Raw genomic sequence first — 27,935 nt, 5'->3', positions numbered from 1 at the left:
AGCTTGTAGTTACAATTTTGCTGTGCGATCAGATGAGGTTCTGAAGCGTCAAAAATTGTTACATGCCTCTAAGTTAGGAAGGGGTTTTCTGCTTGCTAATAGGAGTTTGGTAAGTTTGTCTCTACGGTAGTCCAGTTAGCCAACACTGAAAAGAAAGTGTTATTAAAATTGGAGTGAATCAGTTCAGTCTCAGTTAACATCTTGGCTGTGTACTCATGCAGGGCTACAGAAGTGCCTATTGCTGTTAACCTTGGGAAGGCATCTTGCTGATAATGATTTTTTTCCAAATTTAGACTCTTTCCACCTTTGGTTATATAGACATTGTACTGAACTTTTACAAAACACGGTGTTTTGCTTTCTAATCTTTCTTAGGGTCCTAAGAGAAAGATTTTTTTTTTTTCTCTCTACTTTTTAATATGTTTTCAAGTCCTTGTTGAGCAGATATGTAGTGCTTATGCACACATACATCTGAAAATTATAGTGGCAATACCTCTGATCTTTATCAAAGAAGCAGAAAAGAATGTCCTTTTGTTCGTTTTTCCTTTTCATTATGACTGAATAATTTGCTTTGAGTAATTTGTAGTCAGTCTTGATTATGGCAGAGGATTAATGATGACTTGCTTCATTCAGGACTCTATAATCTCTGTTTTCTGTATCCTATTGCCTGTTTATGATGTCAGTAATCTCAAACAGTAAATACAAAAATAAATAAGTAAAGCAAATTATTTAAGTTGGCTGGGAATGGAGAGAAATGTCAATAATTTCAGATACTGTAATCTACTTATTATCCACAGTAGCTGTTGAAATTTTTAAATAAAATTAAAGCAAATTAAGGAAAATTTTCACAGTAATTATATGCTTTAAGGGATTCTAGATTCTTTATATCCATTCAAGAGATCTGGCCATCACTCTAAAAATTCAATGAGGACATCTGTTTAAAAATAAACCTTAATATTTCACAAAGGATCATGTAGAACTGAATTAAATAAACACAAAACAAAGTGATCAAGAGAATGAAAGATTTGTGACAAGTACATTGATCAGATTTGTACCGTTACAAATTGCATTTCAGAATTCTTTTGTTGTTTAGAATTGAACTTTAAAAAAATACGAAATAATGGTTGTTATAGAAGAAATGTCTTTGAGTATCTCATGGAGAAGGGACATTATATTAAATTAGATGATGAGAAATTAAAAATTGATTAAATCATTCTCATACCATAAGTGCTAAATGTGTTTTTATATAAATGTTTGGCAGAATTCAGAAGAAAATTGGGTATTCTGAATAGTCTTTTTTATGTATAAAAGCAGTATTAACTCTTGAAATGTTATTAATACTTAAATTTTTAGTCTGTTTTATCTACTTCAGAATAAACTTTGTGGAGCAGTGATTATGAATAGCTGTTCCTGACTGTAACCCATTCTATTTTGTCATGCAGCATTGGTGAACTCGTCAATTCAGTATGCTGCTGGAAAGCAACATTGGTAGTTACTTTTCTCACGGAGGTGTAGCTGGAGTCAGATTTTCCCCTACAGAGCCTAAATTGATACTGATGATTTCTAAACTGTGGAGAAAGATGTCGTCTGGCTCCACAAAATACTGGGTCATTGGGGAAGAAGTATCAGTTAAGATATGTAGTCTTTTCCCTTAAGACACTTAACTTCTTCTCCAGTATTCTCACTGCAGGTATCCAAGGTGACCCTCCAATTCTTAATCGCAGTTAACTCTCAACCATTTTAAACAGTGTCAGTAGCTCAGACATCATGAACATGACTGTACTGTCTCCAGAAGGTAGCCTGATCCAGAAGGAGTACAGCTCAAATCCTGCACCAAGTTACTACTTAGCACCACCTCTGCGCAGAAGTTCTGTACTACATTTTCAGAAGTGGGAGCCACTATGGTGCAGTGCAGAACATTAGTGTTCTTGAGGGTGTTTTTATTAATTCTGATCCTGGGCTGACTATTGACTATATCCTGGGGGGTTTTGATGCTTCTCAATAAACTGGGGTTGTGGGAATAACTTGTCAGTTCAGTTGCAATTCTGTATAGGTGCTTGGAGCCATTTTGCTTAGAAAAAAACCCCTATGTAAGTCATACTTCACTCAGCTTTAGGAGACTTTGGTAGAAACACACAGATGTCAGGGCTGTTACATGCAAGTTCACAAGCATAAACTCTGCTAGTTTAGCATGGGGTGTTTTGATGCTCACAGCACAGTCTGTTGGACATCTCCTTGCTAGCCCAGTTATGCTGTTACATTAGGTAGTGAAGAGTTAGCTGATTTCATAGGTGAAAATATCTTCTCAATATCCTTTTTCTATTATATCTTAGCACCCTGTCCCCTTCAAGATAGAAAAGACGTTCTTTGAAAATAACGGAGAACTCTCCATTTTGCTCCCTCACTTTGTTTCCATGAAATCCGTTTCAGTATAGAACATTTTCCCCAGTCTCTTCAACATTCACTTCTGCTGGGCTTTTTATAATAACCTTCTGTGGTATTGACTTCAAGTCTGGCCCAGAACTGTGACTCCAGCTTTCTACTTTACACTGAATTTCCTGTAATATGCATCAAGACAAAATTTTAGTTGTCTTGGCCAAACAGAGTATCTTTAAGCAGCTAGTTTGCCAGGTCTCATTGGAACTTGCTGTATTAGATGCGCAAAGCAGTCACTGAATTGGAATATGGACATCTGGTAATAGTCATAATTTAGAAAGCTGAAGAAATTATCTTAGTGTTTTATGAAAGGATGAAACTTATTTTGATTTGTTCCACTTCCCTTACTTTGCTTAAAAGGACAAATGCCCTGTAAATTCGTATTTTTAAGTGTTTGCTGGTGTCTTCGACAATTTCAGGCACAGTTTTCATGTAATTCAAAAGAAATCATTAGAACAATGCCATAACAGAATTTTATATAATAGTTTTAGAGTGTTCACTTGTTTTACAGAACAGCTATACAGTACTGTTTAACTTGCAAATCACAGAATCATTTAGGTTGGAAAAGAATAAGATCATCAGGTCCAAGCGATAATACTGCTAAATCCACCACTAAATTATGTCCTTAAGTGCCACATCTACACATCTTTCAAATAATCTAAAATGTTTGATTTTTAACTATTGAAAGTAGAATTTTTGTACTTAAAATGAAAATGCATTTCATTTCTAGCTTCTCGTAAAAGACATAAAAAGGATAGAGATGAAGCTTGGGAGTATGAAGAACATGACAGAAGAAGTTCTGGTGATCACAGGAGAAGTGGTCATTATCATGAAGGAAGGAGGACTTCGGGTAGTGGCCGTTACCGTAATCGCAGTCCTGATGACTCTGACATGGATGATTATTCTCCTCCCCCTAGCCTCAGTGAGGGTAACTGATAATTTAAAAAAAATAATTTTATTCCATAATACTAGTGCATTTTTAACAGATATTTTAAACATTTTAAAATAAACTTCTTTACATGCAATATTGAGTATGAGTGTAAGAAATGTATATAATCCTTTATTTAATTTTTGTGAAACTATGTTTCACTCTTTATTCTCTTAATTAGTGGCTAGAAAAATGAAGAAAAAAGAAAAACAAAAGAGGAGGAAAGCTTATGAACCTAAACTAACACCTGAAGGTAATTTTAAAAGGTTTATTTTCTACAGTTTGTATTTTCTTGTATATATAATACAATATGTATATATATAATAATAATTTATAATATTTTTTTTTTTTTACCAGAAATGATGGATTCCTCAACTTTCAAAAGGTTTACGGCTTCAATAGAGAATATTTTGGAAAATTTGGAAGACATGGATTTTACAGCTTTTGGTAATCTGCCAGAAATTTTCAATAAGTTTTCCCCAAATAGAAACACAAGAATTTGTATTCAGTACTTTTGAACCTGCCTATTGGTGATTTAATTGCCTGTGATACAAGCTAAGGCATGCTGCATTTATATAGCTTCCACCTTGAGTGGTGGCCTTTACCTTTCCAATTTAACTTGCTGCTGCAGGAATAAGATCCTCATTCCTCCTCCCTGCAGAATGGAAAAGGGGCATAAATCATAATGAGACAAATAGTGGTCCCCTGCAGTGGAAAGGATGTCATCTTCTATCAAATGTATCTTTGTGAACACCACCAATGTAAGATGGTTTGTCACAGCACTATCCAACCTAGCCAGCTGCAACAAGGCTTTTACCACCCCATACCAGGTTAACTTCAATAGGTAGTTCCCATGCCTTGCCCCAGCACGGCCACCAATCTCCCACAAGGGTTCAAAAGTTCATCTACTGTCTGTGATGTTTCTTCACCCTCTTCAAGCCAGTCCACTCTGCTTCTTGCCTCTGCTGCATCTGGATTCTTCCTTCTCCGGGCTCTTCTTCCAGCCAGCCTCTCCTCATCTGGGCCCCCTTCTTCTCCCGGGGCCTCGCCTTGTCTCCTGCATCCAGCGTGCTCTCTCTCCTCCCTCTGCTTCCTTCAGGTCTCTCTCCATCCAGTGCTCCTCTCCCATACCCCTTAAAGCTATTTAACCACTTAGCAGGAACCAGCCACAGCTGCACGTTATCCACGTCAGCCAGCCCACTGCCCCTGAAGCAAGCCCACAGCTGTATATTATCAATGTTAATTAACCTGCCTTCATTCCTCTATAATTACTCTACAATTCCTCTGCAATGGTTCTCTTGCTTAGTAATGTTTGGGGAACATGATTTTGCATCTGTTGAGGCCTTTGACCCAACAGAGCTTGATTACTCAACTCAAGCAGCAGAGTCCTGATGCATTTATGGCTGAGGCACTGGATAACCAGCCAGCTTAGCATGTCTGAGGAAGTAGTTCAGGTTGGCCAAGGTGACTTTCTATTGAGATGGATAATAAAAGTATGCATTAATTTTTTTCCTACCATCTTTGTCACAGGATTAGAACAAGTGGAGAAGCATAGTAAACGCATCACTACAGTTTTTAAAGCAATAGTGTATACAATCTTGGACTTGAAGTCATTGATTCTTTCTGTGTCTGGTAACATCATGGGGTTTTTGTAAGGGTAAATATGATTAAGGCACAGTGTATTCCAAGGTACTTAATTTCATATGTGTTTGTCATCTACTGCCCTCCCCCCATTTCAACTTCAGAAATAGGACTACAGTCATTTAAGATGTGTTTTACTGAAAGGAAGGCAGTGGCACAAAAGCTGCAATAAATGGGGTTTGCTATATTAAAAATTTTTGATTTATGACTTTCAGAAATGGATGTCCCATGTTAGGCTGTTAAGTGATATTTCAGATTCAGTCATGTTTAAAAAGTAGGTGTTTTGACACAACTAAAATTGTCATCAGTCTTCCTTAGGTGAAACGATTAGATGCTGGCTATCTGGAACTATTAGATGCTAGCTGTTTAGAAAATCAGTTCTTTTTCTTCAGTTGGCTTTTCCATATTGACTGTAAAATACTGATTTCCTTGAAGTCTAATTAGAAATACGAGTGTTAATTTTAATTTTTTTTTTAAAGGTGATGATGATGAGATTCCACAGGAATTGCTGCTGGGAAAACATCAGCTTAGTGAATTGGGTAGTGAATCTGCAAAAATCAAGGCAATGGGCATTATGGACAAGGTACATCTCCATAGTCTTTACATCTTTTTGAACATACAATTTTGATAAACATACAGAAACTTATGTCCCTTGTAATAACATTCCACGCTCTTCAGGTGTGCATGTAACAGATACTGTGAACAGTTGTGCTGCTTCTCACTTACCTAAAGTGCTTAAAAAGTTACCACATCTTAATTGTCACTGTTGCTTGAAGCTGAGACATTTTTGTTGAACGGTGCTTCTCTGTACAGTGCTGACCATATGCCAATACGTAATACCCATGTCTAAGCAGTAAAATCTCAAATAATTAATCTGCTTTCAGAGAAGCATATCAACCTGTAAGCTTTGCTCCTTACAGCTGGTGTTGAGAAACCACAGTAAATCAGATCCTGCTGTCAAAGTAAAAAAATCCACCCTTTCTGATATATGCCACCAGTGCAATGTAAATATGTGATGTACAGCCAGCATTACACTGAATTGTGTGCTTCCTCCATCTCTCCAAAAAGGCCTGTCAGCCTTAGAAGATTTAACACCCCAGGTGATAATAAGATTCATTTTCCATAGACTGCATATTGTGGTTTCTTTGCCACTGCTGTACTTAAGTTCAAGGGAAGTGTTTGTTGGTGCAAAATGTTGGTATCACACCTCTAGAAACAGTGTTCTTGCTTTCCTTTAATCTTCCTGGAACTCTTGGCTTTGGGCAGTTTTATGTTAAGCTCTTACTCTGCCTGCTCGTGACCACTTACTGTGTTTATGAAGTGTCTGTGAAAACACTTACTGTAAGTCATTCTGAAGGGCTTTCTCTAATCCAAAAGTTAGGTACCCTTCCTAGACATTTTTTCAACCTTCGTGTCTTCCTTTGTCGCTTGTTGTTAGCCTGGGTGTTTCTCTTTCCTGATATTTCTCACCCTTAACCTCTGTTCCTTATTTTTTACACTACATGCATATATATATGTGTACATAAAAATCAGAATTCTATTGCTTCTAAAGTTGAATGTTAGTAGTATCTGGATGAGTAAAGCTGGCTCTCCTTGAGTTTAGCTTATTCCACAAATCATTCCATCTTAATTCTGTAGAAGATCAGTGAGTTTGAGTTATTTTTTTCAACATGCTAGTTCTTCAAATTTAACACTAACATTAAGAATATATAACCTTTTTATTAGCATTCAAGTATTGGGGAATTTTATATCTGCTTGTTCATGGAATTTGGATTTTCTACTAATAAAGCTTTGTATGGTTGGTTAAAATTTGTGAGTGATACTTGGATTTAGTGAATTTCTAGTTCTAGAAGTGAACAGTGTATAACTCTACAACATTAATGACAGATATGCAATTTTAAATCTGTTTCTGTGGATTTTGCTAGTGGAAAATGGCATTTGAGTGCAATATTAGAATACAGGTCACAGAGTTCAGCTATATTATCAGCATTGTGCTGAGTCAGAAACCACAGAAGTCAAGATCTGATCCTTATCTCTAATTTACAATCTAAGTGTTTCAGATTATATGACAAGGTCTATCCTTCATCCATGGACATTTTTTTCAGCAGTTTGGAAGCCTTTATGTTCCTGTAGTTGTTTGATGTATTTCTTTTCTTGTATTAGCTCTCAACAGATAAAACAGTAAAAGTCCTGAATATTTTGGAGAAGAATATTCAAGATGGATCAAAGCTTTCTACATTACTTAACCATGTGAGTTTCAAGTCATGTTATTTCACAATATTGTAGAATAGAATTTTCTTAATTTGAGTCCTATATAGTGATAATTTCAAGCATGTGTGAAGGGAATTTCTGATACAATATATATATATAATGGAGATTGCCGAAGATTTAAGCTTTGAAGTAAAATTCAACACATTATATTTGTTCTGTACTACACATGTTTTACTATAGTACTGATAACTAATAGGTATATTGTGACATTAATTTCTTTTGTTTCAGTTTTAAATATTATAGTTTCATCCTGAAATACTCATGGCAACTTAGGTCCAACATTATTGGACATTTCTTTGCTACATGTCCATATAACATCCCCTACACAATGAAAGAGGTAGTAGTACAGCTTTCATGTAGAGCATGTTCTTCTCCTGAGCATTAAGGAAGGAGGAAGTGCTTTGTTTAGGTCTGTTCTTGTGTTGCAAAGTTAAGGTTGTCGACATAAACAAAATTAGGAGGAAGTTCAAGATTCTAGTTTTTTTTCCTGGTATACCTAAAACTATATGGGGATTTGGAGTTTTTTATAAAGTTAATATGTGATTTTTCACATTTCATCTATTTATTTTTACATTTTCTAGTCAAAACAGCATTCTAGCAAGAGTAGAGTTCTTGAGTTTTATGAAAAAAAACCTACCTTGATCTGTGGAAATAAGAGAGTATTTATATTGGAAAGGAAGAATTTGAACTTGCAAGTAAAAACCTGAGATACATTATCTGTACCTAAATACTTTAATCTAGATTGTTGATAGGGTTTTCAAAGTTTCAGTATACGGCCTGAGTGCCTTTAGCAATATGAAAAGTAAGTAAAGAGAAGGTGCTTGGTTTACCTGCTGAAATTGATTCTCATCAGGTCTTTATGCTAATGCTTTTAAGATGTTATTTTTCTTTCAGCTTTTTGTAGTAAAACTCAAGATTATCAAGCAGTTAATGAAATTGTCTAATGATTGCAATTCAGAGGCAAAGTTTCAATTAAAAAAAGAAGCAATCTTTAGCCAAACAAGTTTCAGATTTTTCTTAAAAGCTATTTAAACATGATTGAAACCATTATGACAAAGAAAGCCTCTGCTAAGGAACAAGCTTACTTTTTTCAGAGCGCAGTGAAGATTTCCTACCTCCATGTCAGGATGTTTTTCAGAGGCAGAATGCACTTGCATATTCTTTTTATTTCAAAGATTAATGAGAAGAAAGAAAAAAAGCTTAAAACAACTTGGGTTTTTTTAAGACTCATTTGTGTAAGGAAGAAATTACTTAAAGCTATTCTGTGCAAAAAATTTACAGCAGTCTCCTGATCTGCAGGTATCTGTTGATTTTCCAAATATATGTATATAAGTGCGTGTGTGTGTGTAAATATATATATATTTATATTTTTATATATGTATTGTATTGTAGTACTGGTTTAGATTCTCTTACCCAAAGGGAAAAAGTTGGTATGGTTTCACTAACCCCACATTTTCACAAGGAATGCCAACAGTGTTGAACTATGGTGTCACACAGGCAGGAAAGATTGTTTTTCTCTGTAGGCTATATCCACACCAGAGAAGGTATGGAAAAATTGTACCTGATTTTGCTATAAATAATGTTATTACAATATTTAAGTGGTGCTGGATGGCCATAATTAACCTCATGTATGTTTGGTTTTGTAACTTGCACATAGAAATACATTCTGTACCCTGTGCTAAATCTAGATGGACATATTTGTTAAAACATGTTTTAAACCCATTGATAAAATAGGTGAGTTGGTCTATGAAGCAGAGAAAATCATGTACTTAAGGAGTTCCATGTGACTTTTAACAGCTCTTTGTGTAAGACTTCCCTCTAGTGGCAAAACTTAAGACTGATCAAAGCAGCAACTGGTGTGCATAGGCCACTGGAGAAAACACTAGATGAATAAGTTTACATTTTGTTTAAAGTACATCAGTCTTCAGTAGAGTATGTGGCAGTCTTCCCCCATAGTGCTTCCCAAAGATAAAGAGAAAGCTTGTGCTCTAGACGAAGGATACAGCGAGACTTGTAACTTAGGGATCTGGTACAAAACGTGTTGCTAGTAAAACAGACATTAGTTGATTTCTAAAACAGACAACTGTATCAGAAAGGACATGCAATATTTTATACGTGTGTGTGTTAAGTATGTCAAGGTAATGTTATTATCTTTTACTTGGTAAGGATAAAAATGTGACTTTTTGTTCACACTGTCCTGTTTTTCTTGCTTGTTACAGAACAATGACACCGAAGATGAGGAGAGATTATGGAGAGATCTCATTATGGAAAGAGTGACGAAATCTGCTGATGCTTGTCTTACTGCTATCAATATTATGACATCACCAAATATGCCTAAAGCTGTATATATTGAGGACGTAATAGAAAGAGTTATTCAGTACACAAAATTTCATTTGCAGAACACTCTTTATCCTCAGTATGATCCTGTGTATAGAGTGGACCCTCATGGTGGTTAGTATGCTAAGAAATTTTAACAAAATTTTTCCACATTAGAAAATATCAAAACATAATCTACTGTATGATGATGCAGGTGATATCACTTTCTGAAATAAGATATTTATATGTAACTCTTACACCGATAGTTCTTCCAGATCACATACAGCATCCTGAGTTAATGCTTTGTGTTAGTCTGAAAATGAAATGTAGAGTAAAAAAACAATGAATGAAATGGGGCCTCTGAGTAGCTTAGTCATACAACATGTTGGTTTACCGCAATAACTTCAACATAACTAAGTATTTAGGCTAAAGTATTTAGAAGTTTTTCTGAAGTTCAGTATCTGTGTATAGTTATTATCTGCAGGAATAAATCATTTTATAGTAATAATTTGTGTATTTAATAATTTATTTCAATGAAAACTACTTAGCATTTAGTGTTTTGTTGTCATGTGCATGACTTTAGATGCAAGTGTCCAACTTCAAGATCCTTTTTTAAAATCTTGTATCCAGAATTCAGATCCATTATGAAAAATCATATCACGTGAAATTCTTGGTTTCCAGCTGCTGCTACTAAATAGGTTTTTCTTCTGTAAGTAATTGCTTTTACAAAGCTGTTAGTCGCACAGTTGAGGACTCGGATCTGAGGAAGATCATCTTTCTAATATTTGACGTTAAACATTGAAAAAATTAGTGAAGATACTTTTTTTTTTCCTAGGTGGTGTTTTAAGTTCAAAAGCAAAACGTGCCAAGTGTTCCACCCACAAGCAAAGAGTTATAGTGATGTTGTATAACAAAGTTTGTGACATTGTCAGCAGCTTGTCAGAGTTGCTGGAAATACAACTTCTTACTGATACAACTATTCTTCAGGTAAGTTTTATCAGAATAATTTCTATCTGAGAATGTTTGGTTTTCTTTTCCCAGAGAGAACATAAAGTACAATTGTCTCAGTGATGTGAAGTATGAAATGAAGTACAAACTTTAGAATTATTAACATCAAAGTGATTAGTTTGTTGTATAGTAGGTAATCTGCAGGAGAGGAGCATTTAATGTTCAAATCTTTAATGGCTTTTCTTGTACACTTAGGAAAAGTTTAACCTGATTGTATTCAAATAAGAGTCATAGAAACATTTAGATTGGAAAATACCTTTACGTTCATTGAGTCTAACCATACACCTAACACTGCCAAGTCCACGACTAAACCATGTCCCTAAGCACCTACATGTCTTTGAAAACCTCCAGGGATGGTGACTCAGACTTCCCTGGGCAGCCTGTTCCAGCTTGACTGCCCTTCAGTTAATTAATTTTTCCTAATGTCACATCAAAACCTCCCCTAGCTTAAGAAGAGGCCAACACCCACTTTGGTACAAGCTCCTTTCAGGTAGCTGTAGAGAGTGATAAGGTCTTCCCTGAGCCTCCTTTTCTGCAAAATAAACAATCCCAGTTCCCTCAGCCACTCCTCACAGGACTTGTTCTCCAATATCCTTTAATAACTTTATTTGCAAATAGTATGAAGTAATACATCTTGTTGAATACCTTACCTGCTTAATGGATAGCTGCTTGTGAAACTGCATAAAGATCAGTTTGTTAGGCAAAGAAATTTACAGTAATTTCTTTCCATTGATAGGTATCTTCTATGGGAATAACACCTTTCTTTGTAGAAAATGTCAGTGAACTACAATTATGTGCCATCAAATTAGTCACTGCAGTAAGTACTTTTTGATTTGTGTTTTCATGTTCCTGTACTTCTGAGAGTTACTAGGGCATTTACATAGGCTGTATTTTCTCTCTGGTAGAGAATTGGAGTTTAAAACTAATTTTATTCTTGCATGTCTTTACAGTTTGGTATCATAATCTAGGAACAGTATTAAATGTAGCTGAATGGCTTCTATTTGCAGAGAAATCTCTGGGAAGAAATATCCTGCTTAAGCAAGGAACTTCTTGATTTTAGTTGTGTCATTTAAAGTGTAAACACAAACCCCTTCCTCTTACCTGTCCTTTCTTGTCTTAAGAAATCTTAGTAATGTGGTTTTCCTTTATGTTCTGTGTTAAGGTTTGAATTTATGCAATGGAGTAAGGTATAGAACTAGTAGGATGCTTCTGTGTAATAGAATAAATTCTGTTCCTCAGAAGAGGTGGCTATGTGAAAAATTTGTGGGGCAGGTGAAACATTATTTCAGGAAAAATGCAGTACAACACAGATGTGTTTCTTCAAGTTGGAGTTTTCAGTCTTTGTAAGGATTCTTCCTAAACAAAAGGAGAGGCAAATTCTACAATCCTGAACCTGTAAATTAAAAGAATATGTCATGTCAGACAAATATTAAAGTTTAGGATGTGAAGTAAAACTGGTTTCTCAGATGGTGCTCTACAGCCATACACACGTTCGTGTAATTTATGTTACCACAGAGTTTTGCTCTATACTAGAGCCTGAAAGCTTAGTATTACAGTTTGACTTTCCTGTACTGTGTATTTTACCATTGACAGAAATTCTTAAAACATAAGGTGTTTTTAAAAGTTATTACACATTTATGTTATTTGACTATTTTTTAAAATCTGTATTTTTAACTTTTTATTAGATATAATTTTAATTAAATAGTTTTAACATAGTTTATAAAGAAATGCTTGATTTGAAAAAGGTCACACATTATAATGTGCATTAATTATAATTTATTTGTCATGTTAAGTGTCTGTTCCTATGTATACTTTCTGAAATATATTTAACAAGTGAAATTTTTGTAACAATAAAGAATTTTCTAACAATCCTGTAACTGTTAAATAGGTGTTCTCCAGGTATGAAAAACATAGACAGTTAATACTAGAAGAAATTTTCACTTCCCTTGCAAGACTACCAACTAGCAAGAGGAGTTTGAGAAACTTCAGGTAATTTCTGGCATAGATTAATAACTTAGAGATAGCAGTATTTGCAGTTCTGTAGATGTACAGTTTTACACTTCAGTATAACTGCTTCTTTTAAAAGCTGCAACTTCACAAGCTGTGCTTTATTAGATGTTGATATTTTAAAACCATGGGAGTAGAATTGCCTGACAAATGTCTTGTAATAATCATTGCCTCTTATGCCATCGTATTTGTGCCTGCTTACAAAAATAATTGAAATATTTTATTATTTATCTCACTAAGGATGTAAATGAGTGTAATGTTAGTGTGCATTCATAGGTTTTTGTGTTGGAAGATTCTTTGGTTCATCTTTATGGAGTTACATAATTTCTTCACTGCTAAAGCTTAGTAGGAAAATTCTGGGTGAGGTTTTTTTGAGGATACACTCACCACTCTTCAGGAAGGAAATCAATCTGATATCCCTTTGAATGAGTTTCATTTGGGAGCTACTTTGTTCACTTTAACTGTCTTTTAAACACTTCAGATGGATTTCAGTGCAACTTCAGAATAATGGTATAGGTTCAGGTTCAGTGTGGGAAAGAATCTGACCTGAGCTGGATTTCAATTAAAATTGAGATTGGGACACTTTAAATAATTTTGAACCTTTGTTGTTGGGGTTGATTCTGTTCCTTGGTTGCATACATCTTGCCCCCAAGACAGACTAATTGTCAATTAAATATTTTGTCCAGTCCAGGGTGGATGAACAGGAAATACCCAGGAAAAAAAATACACTAAAACTTTGAATTCAGTGAATGAATGATGTTAACATAAGTGCTTCTTCCCATAAGTGCTTGTTCTTAGTATTTCCTGTTGTTTTGATTGTAGACATCAGAGAGATCTAGCAAATAGGAAAATGGTAAGAATAGGAGCTTAAGGGGTAGATAGGCTCTTTGAATTAGGGCCTGTACCAGAAGGAAGTCCGTATCTCAAGGCCACAATGACAGCACTGTTTGTCGGTAGAGACCTAACTCTGGTCTGTTAAAGGGTATTCTGTAACAGTGACTACAGTCCTGAAGGGTACAGCTTACACAGAATTTGATATGAAAAGTTTTTTCTCTCTAGAAGTAATCAAAGATAACTTCATAAAGGTGATAATTACAATCTGTTTTGTGCCCAGTTAGTATTGTGATAATTTGGGGAGAATGATGTCAGGGATTATCACCTTTTGATAGTAAGGGTACCAGCAGGTGGTGGTGATGTATGTATGAGCAGTAAGCATGATACTATCTCTCAGGTCATATCATGGGAGAAACATGGAGTACATTCATAGTAGTCTTACCAACTTAAAGACACACTTAAGAGACACTTAAAGACACTTGCATGCTGAAGTTCATAGTCTATTATGCTGCCTCAGGTTACCATAGGTATAATACTTGTAGAAGTCAGTCCAGGTCATTGTTTAAAAGTCCTGCACATTTCACATATGTTAAATAAGTACTGAATTATTAGGGCAACAGTTTGGTGTATTTTAGGAGGATTGTGTTGAAAATGGATATGGCATTATACATAATAAGCTTATTAGTAAGTGCCTTAGCAAGTAGGTGTTTGATTTATTAAGAATTCCTGTAGATTTTTCAGCTGCTGAACTTCACAGTTACTCTGATAGCCCATCTGTAGGGTGTTTCAGTTCATCTCTTCTGGCTGAGAATAAGACTTACTTATTTTGTTAGACCAAATCTTACACTGCATAAGAGAGAAGCAAGTGATTAGATACATATCTAGAGCAGAGATTTCTGGCTGTGGTAATAATGTGTGGTAGTAATTTTTGAAAGATATTATTTAGGGCCAAAGGGTTTTGGTTTGTTTTGGGGTTTTTTGTGTGTGTGTGTGTTTAGTTTTAGTGTTAATGCTTTCTTTTTTTATTAACAGGTTAAACAGCAGTGACACTGATGGAGAGCCTATGTATATTCAGATGGTAACGGCACTAGTTTTGCAGCTTATTCAATGTGTGGTGCATTTACCATCAGCAGAAAAAGATTCTAATTCAGATGAGGAATCAAACAAGAAAGTAAGATTTTTTTTTTAAAAAAAAACACATATGTTTTTTGTGTGTGTGCAGGAAGGACTCTGTGTGTTTTTAGGTGTAATATTTTATTATGGTACTCTATTAATAATTTTTGTTATTTTGTATCTGCTGTAATTATTTGATGCATGAGAAATGCTAATCTGGAAATCATATTTCTGTGTATGCTAAAATAATAGACAAATATATCTTGTTATTTTTAGGTGGATCAAGATGTGCTTATTACTAACTCTTATGAAACAGCCATGAGAACAGCACAAAATTTCCTTTCTATTTTCCTTAAAAAGTAAGTACTGTTGCATTCTTTAACGCGTTGATGAAACAAGCTCCAAGTAAAGTTGTCGTACCTTAAGACAAACCTAACCACTTCATAATGCTAAATACCTACTCATAAAATTATTTATAACAATATACTTTATAGATCCCTAAGAGAGCTACCCATCTGGACAAAAATTTTTGTGGAACAGAAGTTCTGCGTAGATTCTTTATACGTTTAAGAATCTGTTTGATAGTTCATGTAGGACCCTTTTATTAGGATCTGAAGCCTGGAAGAAAAGGCTGAGTGAATATTTAGGCAGTGAAACCATATTCAATTCAGTTGTCAGAATGACAAAAATCTAAAAAACTTTAAAAATACTTTAATTTAGCTGAAGTTAGGAATGTCAATATCTCAGCAGGGAAAAAAAAAAAAAAAGTATTGTACTTGAATAACCAAAGGATTTCTAAGAATAAGTCCTGAGGTTTTTATAGTCTTAATTTCTACTCTTAAGCCAAAAGGCTATTTAATCGCCATCTGGCAATCTCTCTGCATACTTGTAGTATCATTGAAGTTAGGGGTGCTTAATATAAGTGAAACACTGCCAGGTATGTTATCTTTTAAATTCTTTTTCTTTTTTTCACATTCTGATTTTAACCTTTTGTGGAGCATAATACTGTTACGTCTTTCGCTGTCAGATAAATCAGACCAAGCTTAAGGAATATAGACATAACACCTCCTGAATACCTCACTTCAGCTTGAGCTTTACAATTTTACCTACTTTGTCTGTCCAAGTTACTGCAGACTTTTAACTCAAAGCAATAAACAAAAAAATCTTAGGATCAGTATTTTACTATTGTGGATTAGCTGCCTTACTTGCAGTGCAGCTTTGGAGTGATAACTGTTTAAACTGTTTCTCCATAAATGAAAAAAACAAATTTTCTGCTAGTATTTCAGATATTTTTTAAGAATTACATAAAACTCTTCTGATTAAACATAGGATTACTTACGTTTATGTCAGAAGAAAAGCTTAAATGGCTCTTAAATTTGCTTACAAAATGCATTTTTTTTTTTTAACAGGTGTGGCAGTAAACAAGGGGAAGAAGATTACAGGCCGCTGTTTGAGAACTTCATCCAAGATCTTCTTTCCACGGTCAATAAACCAGAATGGCCAGCTGCAGAGTTGCTACTTAGCTTATTAGGAAGGCTATTGGTAAGGGTTTCTTGCTTTTAACTATTGTATTAGTTTATTGTTACAATGAAGACTTACTTCAGCTGAAACTACTACAGCAGTGCTTTGCTATTGTTGACACATGCAGCACTTGAGGATTTTCTTACTTATTTCACTACTGTGTAATACACAGATAATAAAGTTTGGGTTATAAGATCATTGATATGGAAGATCATATATATGCAGTTTTCATGGAAGTCCAGTTCCATGAGTTGGACGCAGAACCTGAAGGCAGTTAAGTGGTTTGCATTTTTACCATTAATAGCATTTACTACGATATTTTACATAATGTAAATATTTTTGTGGACTTGTTTTTGAGAGTTGTTCTTTAGTATTACAATGTAATTAATAGAGCAATTTGAGTCCTTTCTTGGAAAAATATTTTGTTGCCCTGTTCCTGGTAAAATCTATCCTCCTTTATACTGGTGTGAATAAGTTGCGTTATGGTGCTTAAGGTTTATACTGTTGTAAGGGGGATCTTCTGTGCTAGTTGTCCAGTTTATTTTCTGAAATATATGTTTTGAAAAATATAATAGGCATATTTGGGGGGAGGAGAGAGAGACCCAATAAAGGAACAAACACTAAAGTAAGTAGTTTATATTTGATGTAATAGTGAATTACATAATTTTATGCATTACAAAAGTTAGTTGAAATTGTCAGTAATGTCAGGCAGTCTCCTGTGAGAAGGCTCAGTTGCATAAATACTTGTTTATAATAACAGTTCATTCTGGTTTTCATAGGTTCACCAGTTTAGTAACAAATCTACGGAAATGGCATTAAGAGTTGCATCACTTGACTATCTTGGAACTGTAGCTGCAAGACTGAGGAAAGATGCAGTCACTAGCAAAATGGATCAAGGATCTATAGCCAGAATCCTCAAACAGGTGTGTGAGAGATCCTGTGTCAGCTGGATTGACATGTATCTATTCAAATACCTGCAAATTTTAAAGGTGTTTGAAAAACTGGTGTTGTGGAGAATGTCTTCACTGTTCAGATTTCTGAATCAAATATACTCAATTTATAAGTATCACATTTGTTAGGTCATGCCTTCCTTGTATTATCTCTGTAGTGATCATATGAAATGGTTATTGACAGTGATTAAGCCAGTATTCTTGTGACAATACAGAGGAGGTAATGGAGCAACAGTTGGATTCTATGTTGAGGCTTTAAAAATATATATATGCACGTGCATATGCTATTACAAAGTGGTAACTTGTTGCAACACTCTCCAAGCTAGCCGGCTGCAACAAGGTCTTTTACCATCTCATACCAGCATACATGTCATGCCAGTCCGTCTGCTGCCTTCTCCTCATCTCAGCCTCATCCGGGGCACGCTCTTTCTTCTCTCTGCTTCTTCCTCTCTCACCTTCTCTTCCTCGGCTGCTCCCTCTTCGTTGGCTCTCAACCACTTAACCAGCCACACCTGCACCTTATCTACATCGGCCAACCCGCCACCCCTGAAGCCAGCCCACAGCTGTATATTATCAATGCTAATTAACCCAGCTTCATTACTCTACAGTAATGAGCTTCTAGTACTCATATACAGGTCTTGAAGATAAACTTGTAGGCCTGTAAGGTTAGTTTTTGTGTGATGTAGCTGCTATTGGTCATCTTTTTATTTTGCTTTTCCTTTTTTTTTTTCTTTTGATTTTTTTAAACTGGACTTGCACATGTCATCAGAGTGCATTCATATTTGCAGTTCTGCTGATGCTGCTCCAAATCTGCAAGGGTGGCAACAAAAACATTACCAAATACACATTATTACCAAAGCAATGTATGTATTTGGGCTCTATACAGTACCTAGTATGATGAGAAAGATCTTGTGTATCCTTTTACAGATGTGGACTTGCACATTTCTGTAGACCCAGTACATTTCTTTCTGAACTAGTAATTGTTCTCAGCATGATCTAAAGTTGATTAGTCATACCAAGTTCATTTCCCTTTCAGTTACCTGCAAAGGCTACAGATATAATACATGTACTTTATAGTGACTATTACAGATTTATGTTCAAGGAAAAACTTCTGCACTTTACAGGCATTCAAATAAAGATTCAAAATTCATCAGCTCCTTTATGAGGCTGATACTTCCCATAACTTTTGTTGGTTGGAATGTTCTACAGCATAAGTTGTCAAAACTTTATGTCCATGACTTAATATAATTTATACTTTTTCATGCTAAGGGGATATAGTTCTTCTCTGTTGGCAGTGATTCTGACATTTCCCTACAAACTCTAATGTAGAGTTACTTTAGAAAAATCCTTTTCTCTTTCCTTATCTCCAAAAGTAATAATAATATTGAAAGATATTCTAAAAAGATACCACATACCCAAGTGGTGACCTGAATTTTTGTATTTGTTTTGGGGTTTTTGCAGGAGGAGGCATTAACTAGGCATTGGCATCTGCAGAAAATAAAATTGCTGTGAGTGATAAAAGCATTTTTTCAGTTACTCAGGAAGCTTGACATAGTGATGGTAGAGAATACCATCCATGCATAGTGGAAGGTGTGTACTATACCGTACCGTCAGTCAGGATAGACAGTGTGTTGTTTATAAATTATTTTTAATATAAGAACAAATAAATAATTGGAAATGTGTACGGAATTGGAAATGTGGAAATAAACAATTGGAAATTTGACAGCTAAGCTTCACTTTGCTTAGAAAATAAGAAGATCCATTGGCAGACTTACTCAGCTGTTGTCATCAGAAACTTAAATTATGATTTCCATTTTAGAAATGAACTTACACCTCTAGACATTATTCTTTCTTGCTGAATTGAATACTTAGACTCTGTTGGATATTTCCTTCTACACCCTTGATATCATTACCGGGATATTCCTGGGTGATTGACAAAGGCATGTAACTCTGTCTACTGTGGTTTGGACTCATTAGATTTAAGAGAAAATTATTATGTTTTGACAGTTTTGAACAGTAGATATTTGTTGTAGAAATCTGTCACAGATTGTCAAGTTGATTTGACTTGTGCATGCTTTTAATTAGTTTATTTCTTGATACAGTTAAAAGTCCAGAACATCAGTGTACCTTTCTCCACTTGCTGATATTTGCAAGCTATATTATGTGCTGTATTTGTGACAAGATTCTCAATCTGTGCTGTTCATACAGGAGTTAAGATGGTGAAGCGAGTGAGTGGTGTGGGTCACTTAAAGAATCACTATCAAAGGCATTAGCAAAATAGTTTTATTATGAATTTGCAGGGGTGGGACTTCACAGTTTGGTGACAAGGTTCATTCTATTACTTATTACATAGATAAATCACACAAAAAAGAATCAAATTAAAATTAAGCTAGAATGACTTACACAGAAACTAAAGATGTACAAGGGGAAGGGAGACCCTCCTGTTAAGTCACAAGATTCAGAGTGCATCCCCTTGCTTTCTAAACTCTTGATGGAGTTTAGGTGCGGCTAGATCCAGTCTTCATCTGAGACTTGGACAACAGTTATATCTTAAAGAATATAAGGAATATTCACAGTTTAAGATTGATCATAGGATTTTAGCAGCACTTAATCTAGGATTAATCTAATATTTACAAAGTGAATTAGTAGGATTTACTTAAACTCTAAAATGGCTTAACTATGGGTTTGAAATGGTAATAATTATTGTGAGGTACCTAAATCAATTCACACATGCATGCGTACAAGCACAAAAGAGACAAAGATACATGTACAAATGTACAAAGGTATATATACCTGCTAAAAGTTCCCCTTGAGTTTAGTGATATACCCCCACTGAATGCCTTTGCATTTCTCAGTGCGTGGAGGACTGAGCCTCAAGGAGCAGGAGTACCAGCCCAGGCTCTGTCATCAGCTTTCAGTGACGCTCCCCCTAACTTCACAAACTCCCTAGTTTGTGAGCTCTGAGAGGCATCCCACTCAGAGGGAGATGCTTTTCACAGCCTGCTGCGGTCTGGGAGAGCTCGAAGGGCCTCGCTAAGACTGCTGTTTATAGGGTCAGAGATAATTGGGTTAAGTCAACAGTAATTTTCTGTCCTGGCCACAATTGGAATCAGTAATTACTGGAATTTTTCAAAATTGCAGTGGCAGTGGTACCATACCACTTGGATTCAGGTAAGGAATGCCCCAAGAGTTGTTAGGGGATGTTGTGATTTAGATAAGGAATGTTTCTGGTGAAGTCAGTGCCATTTCCCATCTCAGCCATTCAAGAGTTGCTGGTACGATCAAGGAACACTTAACTACCCAACTCATTACACAGAGGCTAAGGCCTAATGGCAATCACTGAAATTGTAGAGTGGCACAGGGGAGGAGTTGAGATGCACCACTACAGATGGTTATGAGTTCCGTTGCTGGAGAAGAAGAAAGTTTTGTAGCTGAAGAACTCTAAGCCAGAAATGATTCTTCTGCTTTTATTATCAGGCAGTCCTGGGTTAACAGTTGGACTTGACAATCTTAAAGGTCTTTTCCAACCTAAATGATTCTGTCATTCTGTATTGAATGTAATTTGTTGTGGGCTTGACAGCTGCTCTTTCTTTGTTCTGGGTTTTTCACTTGTTTGAAAATAGCTAGGCAGCTAAGGTTCATCAAGCAAACCTTTTATTCAGCCAGTTATCCACAGAATTTAACATTAGTTGAAGGCCAGAATCAATTTTCACGTATATTAGAGTGCCAAATATTTATATAAATCTCTGTCAGTATTATGTGCATTGTAGACATGTTTTGAATGCTCCAACTCATTCATTTTGGAAAAAAACATACCCTTTTGTCTGCTGTAACATCAGCAACTGCAGGGAACTGCATATTTCAGTGTAATACTAAGGAAAAAAGGGTGGTTTTATGCTGTCTTGTAGATGTTGAGAAAGTTAGTTTCTGACTTACACAGAAGTTCATCGATACTGTTTTATTCTCTATAATTTGTATATAGGGAGAAGTACATTGTCTTGTGGCAATACAAGATCTTTTTTCAATTTACATAGGCTGGAGCTATTTTAAGAGATCAGGATATATATAGAATCATAGAATAGTTTCTGTTGGAAGGGACCTGTAAAGGTCACCTAGCCCAGCTACCCCCCAATCAGCAGGGACATCTTCAGCCAAATCAGGTTGCTCAAAGCCCCCTACAGCCTGTCCTTCAGTGTTTCCAGGGATGGAGCATCCACCATCTCTCTGGGCAACCTGTCCCACTGTTTTTCACCACCCTCGTGGTAAAAACAAATGTCTTCTTTACATCTCCTCTGAATCTACCCTGGTTTAGTTTCAAACCATTACTCCTCGTCCTGTCGCTACAGGCCCTACTAAAAAGTCTGTCCCCAGCTTTCTCATAAGCCCCCTTTAAGAACTGAAAGGCTGCAGTAAGGTCTCCCCAGAGCCTTCTTTTCGCCAGGCTGAACGACCCCAACTCTCAGCCTGTCCCCATGGGAGAGGTGGTCCATCACCTGATCATCTTTGTGTCCCTCCTGTGGACCCACTCCAACAGGTCCGTGTCTTCCCTGCGCTGAGGGCTGCAGAGCTGGATGCAGTACCCCTGTGGGGTCCCACCAGAGCGGAGCAGAGGGGCACAGTCACCTCCCTCGCCCTGCTGGCCACGCTGCCTTTGGTGCAGCCCAGGGTACGGTCGGCTTTCTGGGCTGCGAGTGGGCGTTGCTGGGCCACGTCCAGCTTTTCACCCACTAGTAACCCCCAATCCTTCCCTACAGGGCTGCCGCAGCCTGTACTGATGGCCAGGGTTGTCCCAGCCCAGGTGCGGGACCTTGCACTTGGCCTTGTTGAACCTCATGAGGTTCCCATGGGCCCATTTCTCAAGCCTGTCCCCCTGGATGGCATCCTGTCCCTCAGGCGTGTCAGCTGCACCGCTCAGCTTGGTGTCGTCTGAAAACCTGCTGAGTGTGCACTTGATCCCCCCGTCTGTGACACCGAGGAAGATACTAAACAGCACTGCTCCCAGTAGAGACCCCTGAGGGACACCACTCGTCACTGATCTCCATCCAGGGAGCCATTGACCGCTACTTCCTGGATGCAACATCCAGCCAATTCCTTATCTTCCAAACAGTCCACCCATCAAAGCCGTCTCTGCAGTTCAGAGAGAAGGATATTGTTGGGGACCTTGTCAAAGGCCTTACGGAAGTCCAGCAGATGACATCCGAGCTCTTCTCTTGCCGGCTGATGTAGTAGCTCCATCGTAGAAGGCCACCGGGTTGGTCAGGCAGGGCCTGCCCTTGGTGAAGCCATGCTGGCTGTCTTGAATCACCTCCCTGCCCTCCATGTGCCATATATACACATTGGAAATATAAATATTTCCAATTAAATAGCCTCTTTGAACAAATATATTCTGTTTTTAACATTCATAGAGTTAAGATATTACAAATCTGATACATAGTCTTCAGCACTAGTTTTCAGATGAGTGTTTCATATGTAATGCTCTTAGTGCATCTGAAAAGTGTTTCACAGGAAAATTAATTTTATCCTGTTCTGTACAAAGGTGTTATGCAGTAGATGACATTTTTTATAAAACATGTTTGTCCTCAAGCTTTTTGACGGATAGAAACTTAGTTGAATCTCAGAGAATATGATTCTGCAGTGATGGAGCTCAGAGGTGTTTGGGAACAGTCTCTGTAAGTTCTTTCTTAGAGTGAGCACACTTGCACTTGAGTGCTCTCTCTGTATGGGTACTTTATCCCTGAAAACAGTTATGCCACGTATTTTTACAAAGGGATAAGCTCTTTTTATTTCTTTGATGTATCCCACACTTTTTTACTGTTTTCTGTTTTGTATTTCTTTTTATTTTAATTTTTTGTCTTTTATTACTTGCTCACGTGGGAAGTCAGTGTTTCACTAATATTGGTGAGACAGCTAATAGTGACTTTTGTAGGTCAAACCTAGTGTCAGTGTGCTATGTGTGATTTGAGCCCTTCTTTTTTCCTCTGTGACAGAGGGTCTTCACACAAGACCATAGAATCAAAATTAATCAAATCAGTCAGTCTGTTCTAAAAGAAGCCTTACTTTGCTCTTAATCTTGTTTAGACTTTATAGCTACAGTCTAATTTGTTTCAGTCTCTGTGTGGTTGATAATTGTTAATGTTCTGCAATTATCAAAACAACTGATTTCAATGTATTTTATAGGTGGACATGCAGATTTTCAAATTATTATTACCGCTGTACAATTTTCTAGCTATTTTTCTACTTCTGACAGGTTTCAGGAGGAGAAGACGAAATTCAACAGCTGCAGAAGGCTTTGCTGGATTATCTGGATGAGAACACAGAAGTTGATGCATCATTAGTGGTAAATTTCAGCTTTCTGGTGTCAAGTGTATATAAAAATAATTTCAGTAACATGTTCTGAATAAAATTATTTTCAGTTATGCATATTCATGTTTCAATTAAATACAAAATCACCCTAACATATACTATTGATTGTGTTTTCTAAAACATTGTTGATGCATTAGATTCACTTAACCTTATAAATCTGTTAATTTTCCATTTCTGTATCTGTTGGTTTTGTTTTCTGTGCATCCTACTGTATTTCTCCAGTTTTCTCGGAAGTTTTATATAGCTCAGTGGTTCCGTGATACAACTATGGAGACAGAGAAAGCAATTAAATCTCAGAAGGATGAGGATTCATCTGAAGGAACTCATCATGCAAAAGATGTTGAGACCACAGGACAAATCATGCATAGAGCAGAAAGTCGCAAGAAGTTTCTTCGCAGCATCATTAAAACTGCTCCATTTCAGTTCAGTACATTAAAGTATGTTTCAGTACCACTTATTTCTTTATTAGCTGTACATTTGATGTTTCAAATCATTTTTGATAAATTATTGTCATAATTAATACATGGAATTTGTTGCAGGATGAATTCTGATACTGTGGACTATGAAGATGCATGCTTGATTGTTCGCTACTTGGCCTCTATGAGGCCGTTTGCCCAGAGCTTCGATATTTATTTGACACAGGTAAACTCTGCTGGAAGTCTTAGTGCAGTGAAACACAGTTGGTTTCTGATTCCAAACACTTTTGCAGTAGTGTGCCCTATCTGTTAATTGTTGAGCACAGATATTTCACGGGCCATGATAACAGCATGTGCTTTCATATTCTGTATTAATGACATAAATGATTGTTTCTTTTTCTTGCATGCATTTCATACGTCATATTATACATACATTATTTTGTTTGTCCATGGATGTGTATGGCAAAATCATGATAATTAGTTCTACACGGTAAGAGGATAATTACAGAATGCTGAAAGAGTTTTCACAGTTTCTGTAAGATGCATGCTCATAAGGTAATGTTAACTCACGAAATCGGTCTTAATCTGATTTGAAAATATGAGACAGCTTGTTAAGTTGCTTACATTGCATGTTACTGTCACTTTGGAAGCTGTTGTTTGACCAGTGTCGTTCCTTTGCTTTTTCTGGGAGAAGAGCACTAATATGTTGGCATGGTGACATGTTTGAACTCAAGGTCAAACTGCTTTAGGTTGTGTTACTTACACTGGTCTGCACACAGAGCCTTTCTTAAAATTATAGTGCCCAAATCCAACTCTCCCATTAAAAAGAACCATGGTGAAAGCCACAAGTGAATAACGAAAGCAGAGTTTAAAAGGAAAGGACTTAAACTGAACATACAGACCCGGTGTAAATCCTGTTTTGATCAGGTTTAGACATGTAGCAAATCCTAGTAAATATTCATGCTCAGTTATCAATGCCATGGAACATCACTTGTATGCACCTTTTTCCTGTCTGAGATGTATTCAGTTTTAAGTAGACAGATGTTCTTGGTTTAGTTGAATTTTTTGCATTTTTTTATGCTGCATTTTTGCCTGTTAAACATTGTTTGCTACCTTCCCAAAGCAACTGAATCTTTGTTTTTGTTTTCTTATTAGATACTGCGTGTACTTGGTGAAAATGCAATTGCTGTTCGAACAAAAGCCATGAAGTGTTTGTCTGAGGTTGTTGCTGTAGACCCCAGCATTCTAGCCAGGGTAAAAGAGGAAATAATCACACACATACATTTTTCTGTCATGCTTAAAATAAGTCTTCATTTCTTATTTTGAATCTGTGTTTCATTTCTTTAGCTGGATATGCAACGAGGTGTTCATGGACGGTTAATGGATAACTCCACTAGTGTACGAGAAGCGGCTGTGGAGCTGCTTGGCCGATTTGTGCTCTGTCGTCCTCAGCTTGCTGAGCAGTATTATGACATGCTGATTGAAAGAATATTGGTATGGTGACTTGTGATATTTGTGATAAAATGAGTGATATCGGAAAACTTGTTTTTAACCGAGTTTATATCTTTATGGACATGCAATGATGATTCCAAGAGTAAATTATATCATTCTTTTAATGGGGAGCGTCATGCTTTTAAATACATCACATATTTGCAGTGAGTCTTTGTTACATTGAAAGGTAAACACATACAGAATGTTGTACTGCATCGGAACAAGGATTATATTCCTTTTGATTCCATTATTGAGGCACAAATTAGGTGAAATACGGGGTTTTGCCACATTTCTGAAGTCTGAGATTTGAGTCATTGAGGCAGTTCAGTGTAGTGTGGGTGATGAAGAAAGTTCCACAAAACAGTAATGTGAAGATGCCATTTATAATCCAAAAGAAAAAAAAGCAAAAACTACTTCGCTTTTCTATGCTATTTTTAGTGTTTTAAAAGGCTTCTTATTAGAGTTTTTGTGCAAAAAGTGTTTATTGTCTGGGCATTCAGATAAAATATGATTTTATCTGTTTTAACTGTAAGATGACACTAGCTCGTAGCATCCATATCAGGTTATTAGTCTTAATACTACTCATTTGCTATAGTTTCATGATAAAGCTTGTTTGTGAAGGGTTTTGGAGATAATTTCATGTGCATATGAGCCATGCATAAAGCCGTTCATCCTGAGATTCAGATCCAGCAGGTTTTGAATAAGGTAATACGACGTGAAGCTTCTCATCCATCTCCATAGATGAAGCCTAGGAAAATGGAAAAGATTGCTGCATGTATCTTACCTATAAGCTTTATCCAAAGACTATAAGTATTACAGTTCAGATCAACAAAGAATCTTGTATGTTCCAAAAATGTAACTGAAGCATCATCACATCTAGCTTGCAGGCTCTTATATTAAAAAGTGGAATTACATACTTGCAACTCCTGAATTCTTAGATGGGAGGGTATAAATAGAGGAAGTGTTCCAGCATTCTGGGGACTCAGCTAGAACTTTTGGAATTGTTGCAAACAAAGTGGTACAAGTTTGTTGACCTTCTGTATAAATACACTCCAGGATACTTTAGCTGCCTTTTCTAAATAAATTTTGCAAGTCAGATTGGGTGATCTTCAAATATGAATTCATATAACACATAAACTAATTCCTATTTCTGATCTGTTTTCAAGAGCATAATGCTTTTCTCTTCACAGGATACTGGTATTAGTGTCAGAAAAAGAGTCATAAAGATACTTAGGGATATCTGCATTGAACAACCAACATTTCCCAAAATCACAGAGATGTGTGTGAAAATGATTCGGAGAGTCAATGATGAAGAAGGCATTAAGGTAGTATGAGACATATCCTTCAGGGTTTTAAATTATAATTATATTAGTATTTCTACATTTTGACCCCCCTCCAAAATAATCAAAAAGTATTGCTTTGCTCCTTTGTAATGTCTATGACTTAGATTCACTTTTTATTTTTCAGAGCAGGTATCTTAGCTTTCTAAAACACTCTCTGACTTGTTTTTCTTTCTTTTCTCTCTTCTGTTTTCTTGAAGTTCTTGCTAACAATCAAAATATTTTAAAAATTTAGTTTCTAGGATTTTTTCTTCTTGCAATTGTTCCCTGCTACTTCTCTTTTCTAACAAGTAAAACTGGCATATAAAACTTCTTTCTGCAAACAAAATAAACTTTTATGTCAAAATTACGTACTTGACATTAACATATGCCAGATTTGTAAGTTCTGCATATAAAAATTACAAAGTATTCATCTATGCTAATTTTGCATTAGTTCTGAATGTTGAATGAATCAATTATTCCCACTAAAAAGTCACGTATGTGGTCATACTCTGTGCAGTGTGTATGCAGAAGGGCACAAAACTAAGATGACGTGTTAAACCATAAACCTGATGATGATGGTTTTGTTTGATTCAGCAAAATAATTTTAAAATTTTTGTGTAATTAAGAACACACCTGTAATAATTTTGATTCACGCTGTTCAGCAGGATTTGAAATCTGCAGGATTTGAAAGCTGCAGTATATATTTTTACCACTTCATATACATTAATGCCAAGTGGCTGACTGTTAATCAAGAAGCAGATGGACAGCTGGATGCAAGGTGCTCCTGACCTTGTTCTCTCTTCTCCTTCCCCATGCCTTTCTAACAATATCGGAAAAAATGAGGCATTATCTTCAATGTATTTTTTATGTTTACATGAATGAGAAGAGCTTCTTACAACCATATGCCTTTAGAAATAATTTGGGAATAATTTTGTTCATATTCATTCTATTCCATTTTTTCCTCCATCCAGAAACACTGGAAGGGAACATACTTCCTATGTTTTGGTATAGAGACTTGGCTTCTCTATCTTTCCCACGTTTTCACAGCTCTTTTGAACGTTCCAAAGTAACCTACCATTGCTGCTAGTTCTACTATAGAAATCATAATCTTCTGTTCAGTTGGCAGCTTCTCATAGTACTGTGTTTTCCTGAGGAATGCAGGTTAATGTGGGAAGGTGGTAACTCCATTTTCTGTAGTATCAGTTCCCAGTGATCATTTTGCTGAAGTTTGCTTAGAGGTCAGTATAAGTCCTCTAGTAGGTCTGGGTCTGCCTCTGATAACGTTTCCTGCAACAGTCTCACTTAGGTTGAATAATTCCAT

At 36.2% G+C, this 27,935-nt stretch overlaps 1 protein-coding gene across 8 annotated transcripts in view; it reads left to right on the top strand.

Annotated features, from left to right (window-relative positions):
• Positions 1-27,935, top strand: part of NIPBL (NIPBL cohesin loading factor) — a 152,501-nt gene that overhangs the window by 106,662 nt on the left and 17,904 nt on the right. For all 8 annotated transcript variants that reach the window (XM_056324006.1, XM_056324001.1, XM_056324005.1 and 5 more), the window contains 19 exons: positions 3,164-3,361; positions 3,543-3,614; positions 3,719-3,808; positions 5,482-5,585; positions 7,166-7,252; positions 9,493-9,724; positions 10,425-10,576; positions 11,334-11,414; positions 12,486-12,586; positions 14,471-14,609; positions 14,828-14,910; positions 15,961-16,093; positions 16,852-16,995; positions 23,270-23,359; positions 23,608-23,822; positions 23,925-24,027; positions 24,957-25,055; positions 25,149-25,295; positions 26,483-26,617. In XM_056324006.1, the coding sequence (XP_056179981.1) occupies positions 3,164-3,361; positions 3,543-3,614; positions 3,719-3,808; positions 5,482-5,585; positions 7,166-7,252; positions 9,493-9,724; positions 10,425-10,576; positions 11,334-11,414; positions 12,486-12,586; positions 14,471-14,609; positions 14,828-14,910; positions 15,961-16,093; positions 16,852-16,995; positions 23,270-23,359; positions 23,608-23,822; positions 23,925-24,027; positions 24,957-25,055; positions 25,149-25,295; positions 26,483-26,617 (2,405 nt within the window). The remainder of the gene's footprint in view (positions 1-3,163; positions 3,362-3,542; positions 3,615-3,718; positions 3,809-5,481; positions 5,586-7,165; positions 7,253-9,492; positions 9,725-10,424; positions 10,577-11,333; positions 11,415-12,485; positions 12,587-14,470; positions 14,610-14,827; positions 14,911-15,960; positions 16,094-16,851; positions 16,996-23,269; positions 23,360-23,607; positions 23,823-23,924; positions 24,028-24,956; positions 25,056-25,148; positions 25,296-26,482; positions 26,618-27,935) is intronic.

This window comes from Falco biarmicus, chromosome Z (assembly GCF_023638135.1).
Source record: "Falco biarmicus isolate bFalBia1 chromosome Z, bFalBia1.pri, whole genome shotgun sequence".
Lineage (NCBI taxonomy): Eukaryota > Metazoa > Chordata > Aves > Falconiformes > Falconidae > Falco > Falco biarmicus.
This window is presented reverse-complemented; position numbering and strand designations above follow the sequence as displayed.